The sequence below is a fragment of the Neofelis nebulosa genome, chromosome 4 (genome assembly GCF_028018385.1).
Source record: "Neofelis nebulosa isolate mNeoNeb1 chromosome 4, mNeoNeb1.pri, whole genome shotgun sequence".
In the NCBI taxonomy this organism is placed as follows: domain Eukaryota; kingdom Metazoa; phylum Chordata; class Mammalia; order Carnivora; family Felidae; genus Neofelis; species Neofelis nebulosa.
In genome coordinates, this window is record NC_080785.1 from 99471522 (window position 1) to 99495041 (window position 23520).

A 23520-nucleotide genomic window follows, 5' to 3' on the forward strand; every position below is an offset into this window, starting at 1 on the left:
GGTCCCATGTGGCCTTCCCCCCTGCCCCTCTCTGTCTTCCCCTTCCATGCCCACCCCCCACCCCACCCAAACCCGTCCCTCGTGCTCCGGGCTTCTTATTGGGCTCCTTTGCGGCTGCGGTCTGGAGGATTCAGGAGTGAGCTTTCTGGGTTGGACCCCGGTTCCCTGGAGGAGGAGGGCCCCAGATCGAGTAGGGGGTTAGGCTCCGGTGGTGGGGAGTGGCGCAGGTCGAGAGGGGGGCGCCCTGAGTGCCATTGGATGTGTGACTGGGTTGGTGGCTGGAGGGTGGATGTGCGAACACAAGAAGGAAGGAACTAACAAAAGCGTGGACTTGGGGTTGTGGGAAAATGTCAAGGCAAGGGCAGGAGAGTCGCAGCCACGAGCAGGAGGAAACATTCCTGCCTGTGAAAATGAAGCACAGGCACCGCAGATTCCAGAGAAACATTCCAGGGAGAGTCAGGGTGGTGGGCCTGAGTTGCTGGAGGCCAGCCAGGGAAGGTGTTGAAGGGATTGAGAGTGGAAGCAGCAGGTGAACACAGGCCTCCTGCCTCCCCCCTCCAAACCCCCTGACCCCAGCCACCCAGCCCCTGGTTGCAAAGTTACACCCTCTGATGGGACGAAAGATCCCCCCACCCACCGCTATTGGCTACAGGCTGTCGTCTATCATGGGAGTCAATGGGAATATGGGGTGTGGAGTCTGAATTAGGGGAAGTGCAAGTCCCTGTTAGGCACTTCATTTCTGAAGTCAATTTGCATTCAATTAATGAACTCTGAGCAAATGGGCCAGGAATAAGTGGCGCTTCTCTCCTATAAAGGATGGTCCTATCTCTTTCCTACTTGGAGATGTGTGTTGAAGAGGATTGGGTGTTTTAGATGGAGTCCAAAGTCATCTTTTTGGGACATGTTGGGTGGGAACGTCTTCTTCACACTCTTGCGAGGAAGGTGGATGGAAAAGCTCCTTGTCAAAGGCAGACTTGTGGGGTTTTTTCTTGATATCCGTGGGGGCGTGGTGCTTCATGTTTCCATGGAGCGCCTCCTCTCTTGCATTCGTTCCATGTTTCAAGAGTTTCAGACCATAGGAATCACATCTCTTCCGGGACTCACGAGGCAGCATGACGGAGAAGTGACTCTGAGCCCACTGGGTCCCTAGAAACCAGTGCATGTGTATTTGAGCAGGCAGTGCTCCTCTCTCAGCCTCCTTTGGAAATGAGGTCTTGAGCAAACGCTCTTTCATTGCATGGGTTCCACCTCTGTCAGGTTGTTGGGGTTTGTATTTGTGCGTCTGTGTAAGTGTCTGCAGTGCCGTGTCCTGTATTTAGTCCGGACCGCGGCAGGGTCCCAGTTCTTTCAAAGACACAGTTTTGTTGCATAGGAAATTCTCATTTCAATAGTGTGTCCCAATGCTGTTACAACGGATGAAAACTTCCTGCAGGCAGCACCGTGACCTCACTGAAAGCAAAAGCCTGAGAACTGAGGCTTTCCCAAACTTCCATATCAAGCTGTTACTTTATGTTTTCAGTAAGATGGTGTGGTGTAGGCCACTTTGAGCAGCTGAGGCTCCTAAGCATCTGGTTTGTCCCCGGGGGGTGAGTTGTCTCTGTCAGCAATTCAGGAGATTATGATTATCTTGAAGATCATTATTTTCTTGATTACCATGATTACTATATTCTGCATAACCCATCGCATGGAATTTGATAAGGGGCTCGATACCCGGAACCTTTTCGTCACCAAACGCTCGCTACAACAAGGAGAAAAACAATCACTTTTGTGCGATGGACAATGCACCTTACCTTTATTGTACTCTTTTAGAAGTATGTACATATGTTTAGAGTAATGAAAGTGTCCACTTAGATCTAAGGAGTTTTTTGTGACATGATGGTACTTCAAGAAACCATAAAAATAATGGAAAAATCTAAGTTACCTAGTAATCTAAGCACTCTGTCTTTTTGGATACGAAATCCTAAGTAAAGAACTCATCTTGCAAAAACTGCCAAGACCTGATACTTCGTTACTATTCACGTAGGTCTAGTGAATGGAATGGACTGAACTAAGGTCTCTGAAATAGAGGAAGCTAGAATTTGAGATATTGAGTCACCTTTACTCTCCCTTTCCCTGGTGACATGGTCTTTTTATATTCGGTGATGTCTTTTGACCTTTACCCTATTTCCCTCCTTCCTGCCCCCCCACCTTTGCAATCATCTTTATGTATTGATGGGCTTGTTTCATTCTGTTTTGAGGATTTTTGGTTTTTGTTTTCTTAGTTTTTGTTTCAGATTCCCCATATATGTGCAAGCATTCTGTATGTGTTTTTCCCTGTGTGAGTTCTTTCACTTGGCATAATGCCCTCCAGGCTATTATAAAACACTGTGGCATAATAACAGGTGTGAAGGTATTTTGGGGAGTTAGTGATTTCATGTGTTCTGAGTAGTACCTAAGGGGGTACTTGAGGGAAGTTGCTGGATGATATGGATGTTCCCCTCTGAATTGTGTGAGGAAACTTTACATTGTTTGCGACTGCCTCTGCACCAACAGGGCCCAATGATTCGCTTTCTTCCACGTTGTACCCGACACTTGTGTTTTCTTGTCGTTTTGATAAGACCGTTTGTTCAGACAGGTTTCAGGTGATATCTCTTTGGCTTTGGACTTTCATTTCCCTAATGTGGAATGACATGGAACTTCTCTTCATGTATGTGGTGGCCATCTGTATGTCTTCATTGGAAGAATGCCTCTTCAGGACTCTGCCAGGTCCATCATTGCTCTTTGGTTTTGCATTGTGGCGCCGTAGGAGTTCTTGGTATCTTTTGTGTTTTCACCCTTGACCACGTATGTCGTTTGCAAGTATTTTCTCCCATTCACTATGTTGCCTTTCCATTCTGTGGAAGATATTGTTGCTGTGCAGAACTGGTTTTTTTAATTTCATGTAGTCCCACTTGTTTAGGTTTCCTTTGTAGCTTTGGCTTCTGGTGTCAAATCCCAAAACTCAAGTCAAGACTGAGATCCAAACATTCTCGTGGGTGTGGCATTTGGCTTTGTCCAGCAAAGCCAAGGACAGCAGAAAGGATTGCTTCAGACTCCAAGCAAGTCAAGAGAGGTAAGAGGGACTTTAAGGGACGTCTCCGCGAGCTGCTCTCAGGCTCCCGTAGTCATTAAGCCTACAAACGATGTGCAACACGTCAGCGGGCCACATGCTAGAAAGAACGTATTGAAGACATGGTGCAAACCACATCGAGACAGGATAAAATATTCCACGCGACAACACGGTCCAAGGACTTGGTGAGCCCGTGCAGAACCCAACCCCTAGATACACACGCACTAGATCAGCCAAGTCTCGCCTGCCCCCCAGATACACACCAACTAGGTAAGTGAGCTGCTGCTGGCTGTTTGCAGGAAGGCCAGAGAGCAGTGATCTGCTCGGCAAAGCGTTCCCTATAATCTCCCAACTCAGGACATCGGGGTGCGATTTCCCACACCTTCTGTCCAAGGTCTTATCCAGGTCTTTTGTGGTTTCAGGTCTCAAGTCTGTAATACATTTTAACTTTGTTTCTGTGTGTGATGTTAAATAGGTGTCAAGTTGTTTTTCTGCGCCTGTTGTTTTCCTGTGCCCAGTGATTCTGGGCACCACCTATTGAGGAGACTGCCTTTGCCTCAGGCTATATTCTTGGTTCATTTGTTGTGAATTAATTGGTTACATATGTGTGGGTTTCTTCCTGGGCCTTCAGTTCTGTTCCAGTGACCTGTGTGTCTGCTATTAGCCGAATAGTGTACTGCTTGTGTTATTGTAGCTTTGAGATCTTGTTTCAAATCAGAAAGCATGATGCTTCCAGCTGTGTTCCTCCTTCTTAAACTGGCTTTGGTATTCAGAGCCTTTTGTGGTTCTGTCCACCTTGAAGGATTATTCTATTTTTGGTAACGTGCTTCCACTTTGATAGGGATTGCACCTAGGAAATGTGTAGGTGCTTAAGTAGTGTGGACATTTTGAGAATCTTAATTCTTGGGATTCACTAGCATAGAAAGTCTTTCTGCTTATTTCTGTCTTTTCAAACTCTTTCTCCACTGATTTCTTCTTTTCAGGAAAGAGGTCTTTCTCCTTCATGGTTAAAGTCATTCTTTTCTTTTCTAAGTTTTCTATGTTTTTTCTTGACAGAGAGAGATACATGGAAACACAGATACACACACACACACACACACACACACACACACAGAGAGAGAGAGAGAGAGAGAGAGAGAGAGACAGAGGGAGCGCATATGAGTGGGGAAGAACTGAGAGAAAGGAGACACAGAATCTAAAGTCTGAATCTAGGCTCCAGACTCTGAGTTGTCAGCACAGAGCCCCACACAGGGCTCAAAACAACATCATGAGATCACTACCTTAGCCAAAGTCATATGCTTCACTGACTGTGCCACCCAGGTGTTTGTAGGCTAAATTTCCTCTTAAGCTTTTTCTTCTCTTGGAGTGATTTTAAATTATTTTCTTAATTTCTCTCTCTGAGACTTTGTTATTCATGTATAGAATTGAAGCACAATATGTACAATGACATACATATCTTAACATGACTGAATTCACTTATTAGGTCTACCAGTAAGGTTGTGGAGTCACTGCAGTCTCTCTAGAGCATATCATGCACCCCCAGTAAGTGAAAAAGTACCTGGGAACATAGGATGATGCGATCGAATTTAGATGAGAGTAAGCAGATATATGGAGTGAGAGTGTGCATATTTTCTGAAATGTTTTGTGGGTGATATAATCCAACAAGTCCATAAACAAGGTTTGTTTGGATATACGTTTTCTTTAAACCAGACCCAGAGAGCTGTGACATAAATATATGCTTCCCAACACATTGCCACAACACGCCCTGTGCATCTTGGCAGCTGGCCACCTTGTCTCTCTTTTCTGTCCTGGAACCCAGTGCCTGACTCCCCCACTCAGTGAATTCATCTCAGAATACTGCAGTTGGGAAGAGACCTATGTTTTTCATAGACTTCCTGAAAGGCACCTCAAAAACACTGGATTTTACAGAGTTATGTCTGATCTGCCTGGAGTCCTCTGAGGATGTGTCGGTTGGAATGGCACTTCTTTGCTGGGAGATCAGGGAGCCCTGCAGTATTCCTGTGTGCCTTGTGGTTGGTCACCAGAGGGTGCTGTGTGGCTGCTCATGACAGGGACACTACTCCCCAAAGATGGGGCTGGCAGGTGCCTGGCGTCACTGCTGGAGGAGCCTGAAGGGTGGAGGGGCTTGACTCGCTCTCAAGAGCCTTGACTGAGTCTCCATCCTGCAGTCTCCTTGAGCTCCTGATGTGCTGTGTAAAGGACTCTCTGGCTTGCCGAGGTTCAAGTGGTTCTTGCTGTTGCCACTCAGTCGTCAGGACGAACACATTCAGGTCATGGTCTTTAACTCATTGACCTGATCTGCACTTAGAGGTACTTTCCTGAGAGTAAGCAACCCAGCCTGGGCGGAGAGCCAGCAAGCAGACAGCAGTGGTCCAGCCTGCATCCTCCCCTGGCCTGAAAGCAGGGACTGGCTGCTCTACTGAGAAGCAGAGCTATGGAACAGGAGGTGCACAGGCATTTGGGTTTGTCATGGGATGGGGCCTGGATGAGTGTGTTCCAGGGCATGGGGCAGGGATGCTGTGCAGGAGGTCAGAATGAGGGAGTGTGGTTTCTTTCCTGCCCCATGGGTCACTCCTAGGTACCCTGATGGCCACAGTGCTGGCTTGTCCTCCTGATTCTTCAGGGATCCACTCAGTCCCAGGGGTCCCTGCTTTTCACAGAAGACCCCAACAGAATAAAGAGCCTGCAGATATTGGAAACTGGAGGCAGCGCCCAAAAAATGCCTATAAATTATGTCCCCAAAGTTGTGCTTGGTGTACACGCCTACAGAAAGGGAGAGTTTCGGTACACATGTACCCTTGTGTACACTGATGAGAGACAAAATATTGGAATTGGCCCAGTTATTTAGCTTCTGGAGACGTAGAGTAAAGGATGATGTGTGGCCCCTGAGAATGCAGAAGGGGACAGGACTGTGCCTGTCCACTGTGGGGACATGCCATAGTACAAGACCATAGTCCTGGATGGATGCCCAACCTGTCACACTACTCGTGAACACAAACACAGACACCTGCTGCACTCAAAGCCAAAGGACTGTGAAGATGACACCATGTCTTGGGGGCCATTATTTCTTCAAAGAATATACACTTTTTTTTCCGTATGTATTTGTTGTTTCCTATTTATTTTTTTGGAAAGAGCAAGAAGGGGAATCCTGACCAGGGCTTCAAGCTGTCATTGCAGAGCCTGACTTGGGACTAGATCTCAAGAACCATGAGATCATGACCTGAGCCAAATTCGACTCGGAAACTCGCCCATTGAGCCACCCTGGTGCCTGTCCTCATTATTTAAATCTTCCTTTTACTGAATACATGTCACCTGTAGGAAACCTTTCAGAACTTTATACTTTATTGCCTAATAGATTAGCATAAATGGCATATTGACGGTTTCATTTGGGTATTTTTATAATATGCACGTTAGGCCAATATCACCATGGCCTGTCCAGGAAAATGAAAGATTTTCCAGGTATTCGCTCTGGTCCAGACATTTCTCTTCTGGCTTCTGCTCTTGTGTCAAACCTCAGAGGGTCCCCATGCCAGATAATGAAGATATTTCAAGTGGGGGCTTCACCTAATCTTTGTTGAGGACTACTCCTCTGTCATAAAAATATTAGTGCCATTGAATATTTAAGCAATTATTAATCAGTCTCCTGTCATGTAGCCAGACACAACAGGCCATGTTGTGTGTTTGCACACACATGGAAGTCCCAGAGGAGCTAAAGCAGCAGAAACTGAGATCGCTGGTTGCAGAGACTGGGGTGAGGGAATGAGCCGTGGGTGATTAGTAGTCCACGTGTCTCTGTGATGGAAATGTTCTAGGAGTACATAGTGGTCACGGGTATAAAATCCTGTGAATGTACGTACTGACACTTGAAGTTGTAATTTCAAAGGATGAGAATAAATTTTTTGGAACTTAGTTTATGTTTTATGTATAAACCAGTAGTACATAAGGACACTAAATACCTCTATACCCACTACTAAAATGACAACGAACGCCATGACAAGGTCAGGGAATTCATCCTTTGGGGCTGCGGCCGACATGAGCCGCTGTTGGGGAGCTGAGGCTGGTTGCTCAGCTGCAGCAGGTGGTTGCTCCAGCCCTTCCGTGACCCCGCCGGCTGGGGCTGAGGGCTGCTCATGCTCTGGGGCCACCAAAGGGGCAGGTGGCTCTTCCAGCTCCTGTCTGTCAGCCAGAGCTGGGAGTACCTCCTGCCCTGGTGGGGACGCTGTAGTGAGGGTCTCCGATTCTCGTACGCGCTGAGCTCCAGGAGAACTGGTGGCTTCAGGCAGCCTGGGCTGCGAGGCTGCAGTGGGCACCACAGGGATAGCGGGGGCTCGCTCCCGAGGGACGTGTGGATGTGGCTCTAGAGCTGCTGCCAAAGCTTCAAGAATAGAAAGTGTCATCACCGTGATTGCCATTCCATGACAGGAAACCTCTCCCGCAGACATTGTCATCTGAGTCAAAGGACCCACCAGGAGGAAATCTCCCAGACGGCAGGCTAATGGAACAGTGATCGGAGACTAGTCCCTACGCCTGGCCCACCTGCAGTCTAGGAAACACGTTCTCTGTGGCATACCCCGTCCCCTCCACATGCCCACATCTCCCACCCAGAGTCCTCCTCGCCCAGAGACTCTGGCTCATTGGGCTCACGGTGTTTCTGCCATGAGTAGAGAAGGCGGGTGAGGCGCTGCAGCTCGGAGCCCGGCATGTGGACCCTTACATACGCCCGCAGCAGCTTCAAGTTGGTGAAGTCTGGAGATTGGAAAAAGTCCTTGGGGTAGTGATCCAGCCAGGTGCCCAGGATGGAGGAGATGGCCCTGGGGATACAAAAGTAGACAGAACAATCACCATGGGGTGTTCCTCCCACTGATGTCTCAGGACAGGCCTGTTGGACCTGGCCTCTATGCCTCCTGCTCCTGGATGTCCAGAGGGTGGTTCTATACGTTGTCCACCTGTGATTTGGCAGTCCCGCCTATGAGAGACCTGGTCGCTGAAGAGGGACCGTTAAGATTCTGTTTGACGGGAACCCCTTAACCAATGATGTGGTCGTCTCTGTCCTTCTTGGGGAATCAGCCAGACTCCTCGCTGTGTCCCGCTGCCTACCTCCCACTGGAATTCAAGTCCGTGCGTGAGTGGAGGGGTGGTGTCGGGGTGAGTCAGTGCCTTCACTGTATACCCTAGCACTCCATGAAAATCTGCGCAAATACGGGACAAGGGGACTCTGTCTCTTACCTGGGCTTGCTGGGACCCTCCTGATGCCTTCAACGTGACGACCTGTACCTCTGTGCTGCCTCATGCCCTCAGTGCTCATGTGGGTGTCCTCCCGCTGACACTGTTCTCCCATCGTGTGGGTGATATGTGCTCCTTGAGCCCTCACTGTGTCTCCTGTACCCTTGCTAAGCATGCACTGTGGACGTTCCCCAAGGTGGTGAGCGTGATGCTCCCCAAAACCGTTATTCTGGGTCCCCTGATGGGGGTGGAGGCAAGGCTGTGAGTGGGAAGGGATGGGGTTGGACTCTCTAAGGGGCTGACGCGGTCCTCTGGCGCCCTCTGCTGCCTCCCTGTGCCCAAAGCCCATCCTCTACCAGAGAGGACAGAACCCCTTTCCTTGCTTCCAAGAGAAAGCCCTCAGAACTTTGCCCTCTCACAGGACTCTCAGACGTGTGGGATGCTGGGTCCTGCAGCCCCTCCCACGCACGGTCTCAGCACTGCCCTCTTGGAGAATGAAGGCCCTCCAGCATGAGCTCAGCCTACTCACAGTTTCTCCTGCTCCCGGGGTCCGCCATCCTCCTCAGCCTCTGAATGCAAGCATCCGTATCTGGAGGAGGCCAGAAGGACATCATATGAGCTGTCCTGTGGATGCTACGTCTTGTCCTATCCAGAGTCACTGCTGACTAGAATGCAGCTCTGGAGGGGAGGGTACTGTCGGCTCTGTGCATTGGATCCCAGTCAGCTCCTACAGAAGTGCCTGCACCTAGTGGGGCTTGCTGCGTGTTTGAAGTATGATAGGGCCCCAGTCAGCTCCATCACACATATTGGTGTGGGTCTGGGCGTCCTGCTCATCCTGGGCATCCTTGACTGGTTTGAGCCAGGACTCAGACACACAGATAGAGCCTCCAATCTCCTTTTCCAATGGGAAAACAGCCCAACTCAACACCTGGCGACGGTGAGGGATGAGGCAGAAAGTTGATCATGGGGAAGAGGACAAAGATGACGCAGCAGAGACGCAGCCGTGCCAGCAGAGCTTTCCACAGGCCAGGGTGACTTTCCCTTCAGTGCCCCCACTGAGGACCTGGAGTGTTTCCACCCGGATCAGAGGAACAAAGTGAGACTCCAGGACGTTTGGTGACTTTCCTGAGACTCAGAGCTTTCAGGGGCTGAATCACACTGGGCTGTGAAGGGCAGGGTGCTCACCTCATGAACGGTATTTCCAGGACCTGCGGGGTGGTAGCAAAAGCTCTGTATGTTCTCAAGAATGTGAAGAGGTAGCAGGGGTCTCTACCCAGGAAAGCAGGTACCAGGTGCTCCACTCGCTGTTCCAGTAGCATCCAGCCTCCTTCGATGGTCCACTCCACACAGTTCTCATTGTCGGGCATGGGTGAGATGTTCATACCCTGAGGTAGAACACAGGAGGGACACAGAGTCAGACACAGCACCATGGACATCAGGAGGCTTGGGGTCCAGAATGCAGACCAAATCCCCAAGCCATCAGTGACTTGTGGCAAGAGTGACACCTGGGTGCCCAGAGTCCGAAGAAGGATGTTGGCATTCACACGAGAATTTGAGGTGGGAAATGACTGAACACGTTAGGATCTCCGATCAGACATCCCCACAGGCGAGGGAATTAAAAGCAAAAATGAACTATTGGGACCTCATGAAGATAAAAAGCTTCTGCACAGCAAAGGAAACAACCAACAAAACTCAAAGGCAACCAATGGATTGGGAAAAGATATTTGCAAATGACATATCGGACAAAGGGCTAGTATCCAAAATCTATAAAGAGCTCCCGAAACTCCACACCTGAAAAACAAACAATCCACTGAAGAAGTGGGCAGAAAACATGAATGGACACTTCTCTAAAGAAGACATCCGGATGGCCAATAGGCACATGAAAGGATGCTCAACGTCGCTCCCCATCAGGGAAATACAAATCAAAACCACACTCAGCTATCACGTCACGCCAGTCAGAGTGGCCAAAATGAACAAATCAGGAGACGGGAACAGGAGGACGTTGTCACTGCTCTACTGCTGTGGGACGGGGGTCCCTCAGGGGTTATGGGGATCTCGGACGAGCCTCCAAATGTTATGCCCAGAATTCGTGATCCCCAAATACCGCCAGGGAGCCGAGTCCGATGTAAGCAACAGAGCCTTTATTTGAGCTAGCTCGAGCTTAATCCCCTACCTGCACAAACGCAGCGGTGAGATACCAGGGAGAGCGTGTTTCCAAAGCAGAAAGGTTTTATTGGGGCCTAGGGGCAGTTGGTGAGGTAATGGCTATGGCCTAAGCCGATTGCCTGGGGAAGGGTCCGAGTTCTGTTAGGCAGGTGGGGGAGGGGGTGGCTCAAGGGGAGGAGGTGTGGTCAAGGTGAAGGACACAGAACAAGATGGAGTTTGCCAGCATAGGCCCGCCCTTTCAGAATTACCTTCGTATGTTTTGTGGTACATATCTAGGGATGCATTTTCTATGGTTTGTGGGACATAGGTGCTCACAGATCACTACTTAAAAATCCTTGCCTTTAAAACAAGGAATGAGTGAAGAGGTGGATATTTTAGGCACTCTAGACCAGGCTGATAACATGCTCCCATGTGCATTTCCTTGTCCTCTTTCCCCTTTATCGCCCCTTGTGCTACTGGTTGTACAACTACCTGATATCCTCGGGAGGGAGAAGGGACAAGATGGAGGAACTCCGGGTTCCTCAATGGCCACATGAAGGACTTTAGTCTCCAATCTAAACACACACCCAGCTCTGTCATGTGAGGAAATCTGTGGGGACATGCTTTTTGAAATGTGGCGCGTTCTCTGGTAATTCAGTATAACCTAATACACGTACGAAATGTTAACCCGCAAGATAACTTAGAAATCAGTCTAGTTCCATGAAAATTGGCTGTTTCAGTCAGTAGGGCATGAGACTCTTGATCTTGGAGTGTGATTTCACGCCCCAAATTACGACTAGAGTGGACTCAACAGATATACGATAAAATAAATATTGAAAAATGACCCAGGTAAATTAGCCTACAATGACTGAGCTGCTAAATGGTGGGTGGGATCCCTTTACCTCCTCAGTCAGCCCCCGGAATAAGCATCTGAGCATTCACGTAGTGCCAGTGCTGGTAAGGCAGCCACGTCTTCCCTCTAGGAGTTCAAGGTCTAGCCAGGAAGATGGAAAGAACATGAAACAAAAATGGGAATGACATGAGCAAGGACTCCATAGAAAAATTCAAGGTGTGACAACTGGGTCCTGAGCTCCACCAGGGGAGGGTCTGACAAGGCTGTGCTGAGGCAACGTTAAGATTTCCTGCCGCAGTGCAAGAACGAGCCAGCCCTGCACAAGTCCGAGGGTATGTAGCCTGGCAGAAGGCACAGTGGGGCGGACACTCGGAGGCAGGGGTCGTTGTTTCAGAGGGGACGTGTGAAAGGAGACCAGGGAGACCGGAAAGAGCTGCGGAGGACAGCAGAGAGGGAGGGTGAGGAGGGCCAGGGCCTGGGGCAGGAGGACGTTGTCACTACTCTGCTCTAGTGCCCTGGGACAATATTTCCCCACCCTTAGTGGCTTCCCCATAAACTTCCTACCTCACAGGCCCAGGGGACCAGGAATTCAGCAGGGCTCAGCTGGGGGCTCCTGACAGAGCCTCTCAGGAGGTTGGGGCTGCTGTCATCACTGAGACACAACATGCTACTCAACTCCTGAGCCCACTTCAGGGTGGTGGCACGATTCAGTCCACATCGAGTGCCTTAGTTCTTCCCTGTCTGTTGTTGTCTCTCAGGGCAAGGCTGTGTACCTGTCTGTGTCACGACTCAACACGGGGGTTGGTCTCCACTGTGCGGTGCTGAGAGACAACACAGACAGTGACAGTGAGCACGTGGCTGTGCCATGGACATTTTGTCACCTAAACCTGGTGGGTCTGGGGTCATGTTGCCATCTTCTTTGCAACAGAAATCAAACACTACGTCCATACCACACTCCAGGAAGGAAATCCCACAAGGATGTGTTGACAGGATGTGGGCATCCCAGGGAGCCACTGAGGGGAAGAGAAAGTGAAGACCATGCCAGGGTCAGTGTCTCGCCCAGAATCACAGACTGGGCAGAACCAGGCATGACCCCAACTTCATGTCCTCAAAATGGGGTCCTGGATTTGACCCAGGATTTTGGAGGGGGTCTGGAAATGGGTGTGTTACTGTCACTGGGTGCGGACATGGAGGTGGCGTGGGGGTGAGGCTGAAGAGGAGCGTCACAGAAGACATCCCAGCACGTTCTTCCCTGAGGAGGACCCCCAGGCCAGGGCAACCCACTGAGTGCCACCCTGTCCCCATTGTATGTACCCAGTGAAAAGGCAGGGAATGGCTCGTGGCACACTACTGACCAAGTCTACGTAAAAGAGAGTTCTGTCCTACTAGGCCCCAACTCCAATCCCTTCTGTAGGGATTGCTTTAGAAAGTAGAGAACCTAAGCTCCTGGGAAATGTTTGGCCATCCTTCCCTAGGTGGGGATGTGACCTTCTGGGACCCCAGAAAACAAGCACTGGTAAACACACATACACACACACACTCACACACATACACACACACACTCACGCACGTACGCACACCTGCAAGGACTGTGGGCTGGGATCGGAGGAGCAGCAGAATCAGAGAGGTGAGAAGTTGAAGTCAATGTGGTTGGATAATATTCCAACAGGTGACTCCGCTGCTTCAGTTTCACAGATATCATCCCACATATGCCTGAGGACATCCTGAGGACATCCTGAGGACATGCTAGAATGATCTCCATTGGGCAGAAAAGACACGGACCATCCCTGAGAAGCACAGTCGCGAATCTGGGACCAGAAAGAGGTAAGAAAGAAGAGTTCTGTCTCAACCCAGATAGGTCTCACAGCTGGGACCCTGGCTGCCCCCAGACCTTCCCAGGGGACTGTGGAGAGGGGTGCATTGGTGGAACTGTGTACCGATGTGACATTTCATGGAGAATGGGGGTGAGCAGTCAGCAAAGAGAGGACTATTTGCAAAGGTGTTATCCCAGGAGGGGACTCAGGAGGTGGATCCTAGGCAGTGACATCACTTTGCTCACAATAGGCCCCAGGAAAGCTTGGAACTCCCGTAACCTGGCACCCATGTTCTAGTAAGGTCCCATACCAGGCTCACTTGCCTACAGACACAGAGACTTTAGGATGTTCTCTTGTTGTTTTCCCAGGTACCGGGGCTCTGGATACCAGAAACCCCAGTGCGCAGGATTACTCAGATGTTGGAGAGGTTTCCTTAACCCACGCTGGCGATGCCTCAGGATGTTTTCCAGGAGGTCACATAAGGTAACACAGAGCTGCCTAGAGCAGGTCAGGACAGGCCAGGTCACAGCTCTGAGCCTTCCCTGGGCGCTCCCATCCCCTCATGTTCAGTTTCGGGGAAAGGGGGACGTGGGGGCCGGTCCTCCCCGGGACCGGAGCAGGTTGGATGGCAGTGGACCACCTGGTGGACCCATCATGGCCACGCACATGTCATGCTGGGAAGGAGGGAAAAGGGATCTCTGAGGTGCCTCTAACCTGTAACAGGTTGAATCCAAGCCCTCAAGCCACCTTGCTTCTCCTCCGTGGGGGAGGTGTGTGCACAGTGTGGTGTCATATCTGGAATGAATTCATATGGGCCTGAGGACAAGCGAAAGCAAGCAGACACGGCTTTGAGGACTCCTGCCTGCCTGCCTGCCTACGTGCCTGCCTGCTGGGCACTGTCTTTACAGAGCCACATGCCACAGATGGAGGAGAAGCTGAATGAGAGCCCCTGCTCTACTTCCCTGGAGGAAAGGAGGAAGCCCCATGCCATCAGCAGGAAGCAGCGCTGGCTCAGGGTGAGTGCAGGTACCAGGGAAACCCAACACCCAGGGCCCAGAGGCAATGCAAAGAATCCCAGGGCCCAGAAAACACACTGCTGCTCCCCTGGTAGCTCTCGGAGACTCCTGGTCCCAGATGAACCTGGAACCCCAACTGCTCCCCAAACATGCCCTCAGGCCCAGCCCCTGCCACGGCCAGACGCAACGTCACTCTCCACTTATTTGCAGGAATATCAGAAAAGAGGTGTGAGACCATTTCACGTCCCATTCTGTCTAGAATATATTGGCATTGTTGTACACGCTTCCCCGACGAACGTTCCCAGGAGTCTCGGTTCGCCCGACCATCCTTCCACACCTTCTCCACATCTGACACACGTTCGTGAGGAGCAGGGAGAGTTTTACCCAAAAGACATGGGGCTCATTGTATTATGTCTAATGCTCTGCACTTTGGTGGCCAAGCAACACGCCCCTGGGGCCCCTCCAGATCAGGAGCAAGGGCCTTATCACCTAGACAACATTCTGGAAATGTGACCACTCACCTCACCCATTCAGCCCTTCACAAATGTGGGATTGTGACAGGATTCCCTTCTCTTGCCATGTCACAGTGCTGCACTGAACGTCCTACATGTCCTATTATCCTGATCCAACCTCTGCCAGGTACTGTCCCTCTCTTCGGATCCCCAGAATGGACTGTGCTGTTAGAAATCACAGGGACACTGCTGTTAATGCAGGGACGTGCTGTGCATACTCATCTAACAATCTGACCTGAGATTCTTTTTCCTTCATGGTTTTTAAAAAAAAAAATATATGAAATTTATTGCCATATTGGTTTCCATACAACACCCAGTGCTCATCCCAACGCGTGCCCTCCTCAGTACCCATCACCCACACTCCCCTCCCTCCCACCCCCAATCAGCTCTCAGTTTGTTCTCAGTTTTTAGGAGTCTCTTATGCTTTGGCTCTCTCCCACTCTAAGCTCTTTTTTTTTCTTCCCCTCCCCCATGGGTTCCTGTTAAGTTTCTCAGGATCCACATAAGAGTGGACCCATATGGTATCTGTCTTTCCTTGTATGGCTTATTTCACTTAGCATGACACTCTCCAGTTCCATCCTCGTTGCTACAAAGGGCCATATTTCATTCTTTCTCATTGCCACATAGTATTCCATTGTGTATATAAACCACAATTTCTTTATCCATTCATCAGTTGATGGACATTTAGGCTCTTTCCATAATTTGGCTATTGTTGAGAGTGCTGCTATAAACATTGGGGTACAAGTGCCCCTATGCATCAGTACTCCTGTATCTCTTGGGTAAATTCCTAGCAGTGCTATTGCTGGGTCATAGGGTAGGTCTATTTTTAATTTTCTGAGGAACCTCCACACTGTTTTCCAGAGCGGCTGCAGCAGTTTGCATTCCCACCAACAGTGCAAGAGGGTTCCCGTTTCTCCACATCCTCTCCAGCATCTATAGTCTCTTGATTTGTTCATTTTGGCCACTCTGACTGGCGTGACGTGATAGCTGAGTGTGGTTTTGATTTGTATTTCCCTGATGGGGAGCGACGTTGAGCACCTTTTCATGTGCCTGTTGGCCATCCGGATGTCTTCTTTTTTTCTTTTTTCAACGTTTTTTTTTTTTTTTTTTTTTTAATTTATTTTTGGGACAGAGAGAGACAGAGCATGAACGGGGGAGGGGCAGAGAGAGAGAGGGAGACACAGAATCGGAAACAGGCTCCAGGCTCCGAGCCATCAGCCCAGAGCCTGACGCGGGGCTCGAACTCACGGACCGCGAGATCGTGACCTGGCTGAAGTCGGACGCTTAACCGACTGCGCCACCCAGGCGCCCCCGGATGTCTTCTTTAGAGAAGTGTCCATTCATGTTTTCTGCCCACTTCTTCAGTGGATTGTTTGTTTTTCAGGTGTGGAGTTTCGGGAGCTCTTTATAGATTTTGGATACTAGCCCTTTGTCCGATATGTCCTTTGCAAATATCTTTTCCCAATCCATTGGTTGCCTTTGAGTTTTGTTGGTTGTTTCCTTGGCTGTGCAGAAGCTTTTTATCTTCATGAGGTCCCAATAGTTCATTTTTGCTTTTAATTCCCTCGCCTGTGGGGATGTCTGATCGGAGATCCTAACGTGTTCAGCCATTTCCCACCTCAAATTCTCGTGTGAATGCCAAGATCCTTCTTCGGACTCTGGGCACCCTGGTCTCACTCTTGCCACAAGTCACTGATGGCTTGGGGATTTGGTCTGCATTCTGGACCCCAAGCCTCCTGATGTCCATGGTGCTGTGTCTGACTCTGTGTCCCTCCTGTGTTCTACCTCAGGGTACGAACATCTCACCCATGCCTGACAATGAGAACTGTGTGGAGTGGACCATCGAAGGAGGCTGGATGCTACTGGAACAGCGAGTGGAGCACCTGGTACCTGCTTTCCTGAGTAGAGACCCCTGCTACCTCTTCTCATTCTTGAGTACATACAGAGCTTTTCCTACCACCCAGCACGTCCTGGACGTACCGTTTATGAGGTGAGCACCCTGCCCTTCACAGCCCAGTGTGATTCAGCCCCTGAAAGCTCTGAGTCTCAGGAAAGTCACCAAACGTCCTGGAGTCTCACTTTGTTCCTCTGATCCAGGTGGAAACACTCCAGGTCCTCAGTGGGGGCACTGAAGGGAAAGTCACCCTGGCCTGTGGAAAGCTCTGCTGGCACGGCTGCGTCTCTGCTGGGTCATCTTTGTCCCCATCTCTTCCCCATGATCAACTTTCTGCCTCATCCCTCACCGTCGCCAGGTGTTGAGTTGGGCTGTTTTCCCATTGGAAAAGGAGATTGGAGGCTCTATCTGTGTGTCTGAGTCCTGGCTCAAACCAGTCAAGGATGCCCAGGATGAGCAGGACGCCCAGACCCACACCAATATGTGTGATGGAGCTGACTGGGGCCCTATCATACTTCAAACACGCAGCAAGCCCCACTAGGTGCAGGCACTTCTGTAGGAGCTGACTGGGATCCAATGCACAGAGCCGACAGTACCCTCCCCTCCAGAGCTGCATTCTAGTCAGCAGTGACTCTGGATAGGACAAGACGTAGCATCCACAGGACAGCTCGTATGATGTCCTTCTGGCCTCCTCCAGACCCAGGGAACAGGAGAAAATGTGAGTAGGCTGAGCTCATGCTGGATGGCCTTCCTTCTAAAAGAGGGAAGTGTTGAGATTGTGCGTGGGAGGGGCTGCAGGACCCAGCATCCCACACGTCTGAGAGTCCTGTGAGAGGGCAAAGTTATGAGGGCTTCTCCCTGGAAGCAAGGAAAGGGGTCCTGTCCTCTCTGGTAGAGGATGGGCTTTGGGCACAGGGAGGCAGCAGAGGGCGCCAGAGGACCGCGTCAGCCCCTTAGAGAGTCCAACCCCATCCCTTCCCACTCACAGCCTTGCCTCCACCCCCATCAGGGGACCCAGAATAACGGTTTTGGGAAGCATCACGCTCACCACCTTGGGGAACGTCCACAGTGCATGCTTAGCAAGGGTACAGGAGACACAGTGAGGGCTCAAGGAGCACATATCACGCACACGATGGGAGAACAGTGTCAGCGGGAGGACACCCACATGTGCACTGAGGGCATGAGGCAGCACAGAGGCACAGGTCGTCACGTTGAAGGCATCAGGAGGGTCCCAGCAAGCCCAGGTAAGAGACAGAGTCCCCTTGTCTCGTATTTGCGCAGATTTTCATGGAGCGCTAGGGTGTGCAGTGAAGGCACTGACTCACCCCGACACCACCCCTCCACTCACGCACGGACTTGAATTCCAGTGGGAGGTAGGCAGCGGGACACAGCGAGGAGTCTGGCTGATTCCCCAAGAAGGACAGAGACGACCCCATCATTGGTTAAGGGGTTCCCGTCAAACAGAATCTTGACCGTCCCTCTTCAGTGACCAGGTCTCTCGTAGGCGGGACTGCCAAATTACAGGTGGACAACGTATAGGACCACCCTCTGGACATCCAGGAGCAGGAGGCATAGAGGCCAGGTCCCACAGGCCTGTCCTGAGACATCAGTGGGAAGAACACCCCATGGTGATTGTTCTGTCTACTTTTGTATCCCCAGGGCCATCTCCTCCATCCTGGGCACCTGGCTGGATCACTACCCCGAGGACTTTTTCCAGCCTCCAGACTTCACCAGCTTGAAGCTGCTGTGGACGTATGTAGGGGTCCACATGCTGGGCTCTGACCTGCAGCGCCGCGCCCGCCTTCTCTACTCATGGTGGAAACACCGTGAGCCCAATGAGCCAGAGTCTCTGGGCGAGGAGGACTCTGGGTGGGAGATGTGGGCATGTGGAGGGGACGGGGTATGCCACAGAGAACATGTTTCCTGAGACTGCAGGTGGGCCAGGCGTAGGGACTAGTCTCCGATCACTGTTCCATTAGCCTGCGGTCTGGGAGATTTCCTCCTGGTGGGTTCTTTGACTCAGATGGCAATGTCTGCGGGAGAGGTTTCCTGCCATGGAATGGCAATCCCGGTGATGACACTTTCTATTCTTGAAGCTTTGGCAGCAGCTCTAGAGCCACATCCACACGTCCCTCGGGAGCGAGCCCCCGCTATCCCTGTGGTGCCCACTGCAGCCTCGCAGCCCAGGCTGCCTGAAGCCACCAGTTCTCCTGGAGCTCAGCGCGTACGAGAATCGGAGACCCTCACTACAGCGTCCCCACCAGGGCAGGAGGTACTCCCAGCTCTGGCTGACAGACAGGAGCTGGAAGAGCCACCTGCCCCTTTGGTGGCCCCAGAGCATGAGCAGCCCTCAGCCCCAGCCGGCGGGGTCACGGAAGGGCTGGAGCAACCACCTGCTGCAGCTGAGCAACCAGCCTCAGCTCCCCAACAGCGGCTCATGTCGGCCGCAGCCCCAAAGGATGAATTCCCTGACCTTGTCATGGCGTTCGTTGTCATTTTAGTAGTGGGTATAGAGGTATTTAGTGTCCTTATGTACTACTGGTTTATACTTAAAACATAAATTAAGTTCCAAAAAATTTACTCTCATCCTTTGAAATTACAACTTCAAGTGTCAGTACGTACATTCACAGGATTTTATACCCGTGACCACTATGTACTCCTAGAACATTTCCATCACAGAGACATGTGGACTACTAATCACCCACGGCTCATTCCCTCACCCCAGTCTCTGCAACCAGCGATCTCGGTTTCTGCTGCTTTAGCTCCTCTGGGATTTCCATGTGTGTGCAAACACACAAAATGGCCTGTTGTGTCTGGCTACATGACAGGAGACTGATTAATAATTGCTTAAATATTCAATGACACTAATATTTTTTATGACAGAAGAATAGTCCTCAAAGAACAAAGATTAGGTGAAGCCCCCACTTGAAATATCTTCATTATCTGGCATGGGGACCCTCTGAGGTTTGACACAAGAGCAGAAGCCAGAAGAGAAATGTCTGGACCAGAGCGAATACCTGGAAAATCTTTCATTTTCCTGGACAGGCCATGGTGATATTGGTCTCATGTGCATATTATAAAAATACCCAAATGAAACTGTCAATATGCCATTTATGCTAATCTATTAGGCAATAAAGTATAAAGTTCTGAAAGGTTTCCTACAGGTGACATGTATTCAGTAAAAGGAAGATTTAAATAATGAGGACAGGCACCAAGGTGGCTCAATGGGCGAGTTTCCTTGTCGAATTTGGCTCAGGTCATGATCTCATGGTTCTTCAGATCAAGTCCCAAGTCAGGTTCTTCAATGACAGCTTGAAGCCCTGGTCAGGATTCCCCTTCTTGCTCTTTCCAAATAAATAAATAGGTAACAACAAATACATACGGGAAAAAAACGTATATTCTTTGAAGAAATAATGTCCCCCAACTCATGGTGTCATCTTCACAATCCTTTGGCTTTGAGTGCAGCAGGTGTCTGTGTTTGTGTTCATGAGTGGTGTGACAGGTTGGGCATCCATCCAGGACTATGGTCTTGTACTATGGCATGTCCCCACAGTGGACAGGCACAGTCCTGTCCCCTTCTGCATTTTCAGGGGCCACACATCATCCTTTACTCTGCGTCTCCAGAAGCTGAATGACTGGGCCAATTCCAGTATTTTGACTCTCGTCACTGTACACAAGGGTACATGTGTACCGAAACTCTCCCTTTCTGTAGGCGTGTACACCTAGCACAACTCTGGGGACATAATTTATAGGCATTTTCGGGCACTGCCTCCAGTTTCTAATATCTATAGACTCTTTATTCCGTTGGGGTCTTCTGTGAAAAGCAGGGACTCCTGGGACTTGGTGGATCCCTGAAAAATCAGGAGGACAAGCCACCACTGAGGACATCAGGGTACCTAGGGGTGATCCATGGGCCAGGAAAGAAACCACACTCCCTCATTCTGACCTCCTGCACAGCATCCCTGCCCCATGCCCTGGAACACACTCATCCAGGCCCCATCCCATGACAAACCCCAGCTGCCTGTGCACCTCCTGTTCCATAGCTCTGCTTCCCAGTAGAGCAGCCAGTCCCTGTATTCAGGCCGGTGGAGGATGCAGGCTGGGCCACTGCTGTCTGTTTGCTGGCCCTCCTCCCAGGCGGGGTCGATTACTCTCAGGAAAGTACCTCTACGTGCAGGTCAGGTCAATGAGTTAAAGACCATAACTTGAATGTGTTCATCCTGATGACTGAGTGGCAACAGCAAGAACCACTTGAACTTCGGCAAGGAAGAGAGTCCTTTACACAGCACATCAGGAGCTCAAGGAGACTGCAGGATGGAGACTCAGTCAAGGCTCTTGAGAGCGAGTCAAGCCCCTCCACCCTTCAGGCTCCTCCAGCAGTGACGCCAGGCACCTGCCAGCCCCATCTTTGGGGAGCAGTGTCCCTGTCATGAGCAGCCACACAGCACCCTCTGGTGACCGACCACAAGGCACACAGGAATACTGCAGGGCTCCCTGATCTCCCAGCAAAGAAAGTGCCATTCCAACCGACACATCCTCAGAGGATTCCAGGCAGATCAGACACAACTCTGTAAAATCCAATGTTTTTGAGGTGCCTTTCAGGAAGTCTATGAAAAACATAGGTCTCTTCCCAACTGCAGTATTCTGAGATGAATTCACTGGGCGGTGGAGTCAGGCACTGGGTTCCAGGACAGAAAAGAGAGACAAGGTGGCTACCTCCCAGGATGCACAGGGCGTGCTGGGGCAATGTGTTGGGAAGCATATATTTATGTCACAGCTCTCTGGGTCCGGTTTAAAGAAAACATATATCCAAACAAACCTTATTTATGGTCTTGTTGTATTATATCAACCACAAAACATTTCAGAAAATTTGCACACTCTCACTCCATATACCTGCTTACTCTCATCTAAATTCGATCACATCATCCTATATTCCCAGGTACTTTTTCACTTATTGGGAGTGCATGATATGCTCTAGAGAGACAGCAGTGACTCGTCAACATTACTGGTAGACCTAATAAATGATTTCACTCATGCTAAGATATGTATATCGGGGTATATAATGTGCTTCATTTCTATACATGAATCACGAACTATCAGAGAGAGAAATTAAGAGTAAATCAGCCTACAGGCACCTGGGTGGCATAGTCACCGAAGCATCCAACTTTGGCTCAGGTCATGATCTCATGATTTATGTTCTGAGCCCTGTGTTGGGCTCTGTGCTGACAACTCAGAGTCTGGAGCCTTCTTTAGATTCTGTGTCTCCCTTTCTCTCAGCTCTTCCTCTCTCTCTCTCTCTCTCTCTCTCTCTGTGTGTGTGTGTGTGTGTGTGTGTACGTGTGTGTGTTTCCATGTATCTCTCTCAGACAAGAATAAATAAACATAGAAAACTTAAAAAAGAATGACTTTAACCAAGAAGGAGAAAGACCTCTCTACTGAAAAGAAGAAATCAGTGGAGAAAGAGTTTGAAAAGACAGAAATAAGCAGAAAGACATTCTATGCTAGTGGATCCCAAGAATTAAGATTCTCAAAATGTCCACACTACTTAAGCCAACTACACATTCCCTAGGTGCAATCCCTATCAAAGTTGAAGCACGTTACCAAAAATAGAATAATCCTTCAAGGTGGACAGAACCACAAAAGGCTCTGAATACCAAAGCCAGTTTAAGAAGGAGGACCACAGCTGGAAGCATCATGCTTTCTGATTTGAAACAAGATCTCAAAGCTACAACAACCCAAGCAGTACACTATTGGAGTAAAAGCAGACACACAGGTCATTGGAACAGAACCGAAGGCCTAGGAAGAAACCCACACATATGTAACCAATTCACAACAAAAGAACCAAGAATATAACCTGAGGCAAAGGCAGTCTCCTCAATAGGTGGTGCCCAGATTCACTGGACACAGAAAAACAACAGGCGCAGAAAAACAACTTGACACCTATTTAGCATCACACACAGAAACCAAGTTAAAATGTATTACAGACTTGAGACCTGAAACCACAAAAGACCTGGATAAGACCTTGGACAGGAGGTGTGGGAAATCGCACGATGTCCTGAGTTGGGAGATTATAGGGAACGCTTTGCCGAGCAGATCACTGCTCTCTGGCCTTCCTGCAAACAGCCAGCAGCAGCTCACTTACCTAGTTGGTGTGTATCTGGGGGGCAGGCGAGACTTGGCTGATCTAGTGCGTGTGTATCTAGGGGTTGGGTTCTGCACGGGCTCACCAAGTCCTTGGACCGTGTTGTCGCGTGGAATATTTTATCCTGTCTCGATGTGGTTTGCACCATGTCTTCAATACGTTCTTTCTAGCATGTGGCCCGCTGACGTGTTGCACATCGTTTGTAGGCTTAATGACTACGGGAGCCTGAGAGCAGCTCGTGGAGACGTCCCTTAAAGTCCCTCTTACCTCTCTTGACTTGCGTGGAGTCTGAAGCAATCCTTTCTGCTGTCCTTGGCTTTGCTGGACAAAGCCAAATGCCACACCCACGAGAATGTTTGGATCTCAGTCTTGAGTTTTGGGATTTGACACCAGAAGCCAAAGCTACAAAGGAAAACTAAACAAGTGGGACTACATGAAATTAAAAAAACCAGTTCTGCACAGCAACAATATCTTCCACAGAATGGAAAGGCAACATAGTGAATGGGAGAAAATACTTGCAAACTACATACGTGGTCAAGGGTTAATACACAAAAGATACCAAGAACTCCTACGGCGCCACAATGCAAAACCAAAGAGCAATGATGGACCTGGCAGAGTCCTGAAGAGGCATTCTTCCAATGAAGACATACAGATGGCCACCGCATACATGAAGAGAAGTTCCATGTCACTCCACATTAGGGAAATGAAAGTCCAAAGCCAAAGAGATATCACCTGAAACCTGTCTGAACGGTCTTATCAAAACGACAAGAAAACACAAGCGTTGGGTACAATGTGGAAGAAAGCGAATCATT

General features: G+C 49.9%; 3 protein-coding genes across 3 annotated transcripts; 2 read left to right on the forward strand and 1 right to left on the reverse strand.

Moving 5' to 3' along the window:
* Window positions 1-7020: 7020 nt before the first annotated feature.
* LOC131508570 (ral guanine nucleotide dissociation stimulator-like) lies at window positions 7021-14934 on the reverse strand. Its single transcript, XM_058723559.1, has 4 exons — window positions 14682-14934; window positions 9518-9717; window positions 7754-7920; window positions 7021-7484 (listed from the first exon to the last, which is right to left on the reverse strand). The coding sequence occupies exons 1-4, from the start codon at window positions 14688-14690 to the stop codon at window positions 7021-7023; spliced, it is 840 nt and encodes a 279-aa protein (XP_058579542.1). The 5' UTR covers window positions 14691-14934.
* LOC131509617 (uncharacterized) lies at window positions 13311-14688 on the forward strand. Its single transcript, XM_058725511.1, has 2 exons — window positions 13311-13627; window positions 14053-14688. Exons 1-2 carry the CDS (start codon window positions 13490-13492, stop codon window positions 14671-14673), a joined length of 759 nt encoding a protein of 252 aa, XP_058581494.1. The 5' UTR covers window positions 13311-13489; the 3' UTR covers window positions 14674-14688.
* A 1546-nt stretch (window positions 14935-16480) lies between the features above and the next one.
* On the forward strand, window positions 16481-19790 carry LOC131508571 (ral guanine nucleotide dissociation stimulator-like). Its single transcript, XM_058723560.1, has 3 exons — window positions 16481-16558; window positions 18170-18392; window positions 18663-19790. The coding sequence occupies exons 1-3, from the start codon at window positions 16481-16483 to the stop codon at window positions 19124-19126; spliced, it is 765 nt and encodes a 254-aa protein (XP_058579543.1). The 3' UTR covers window positions 19127-19790.
* The last annotated feature ends 3730 nt before the right edge of the window (window positions 19791-23520 follow it).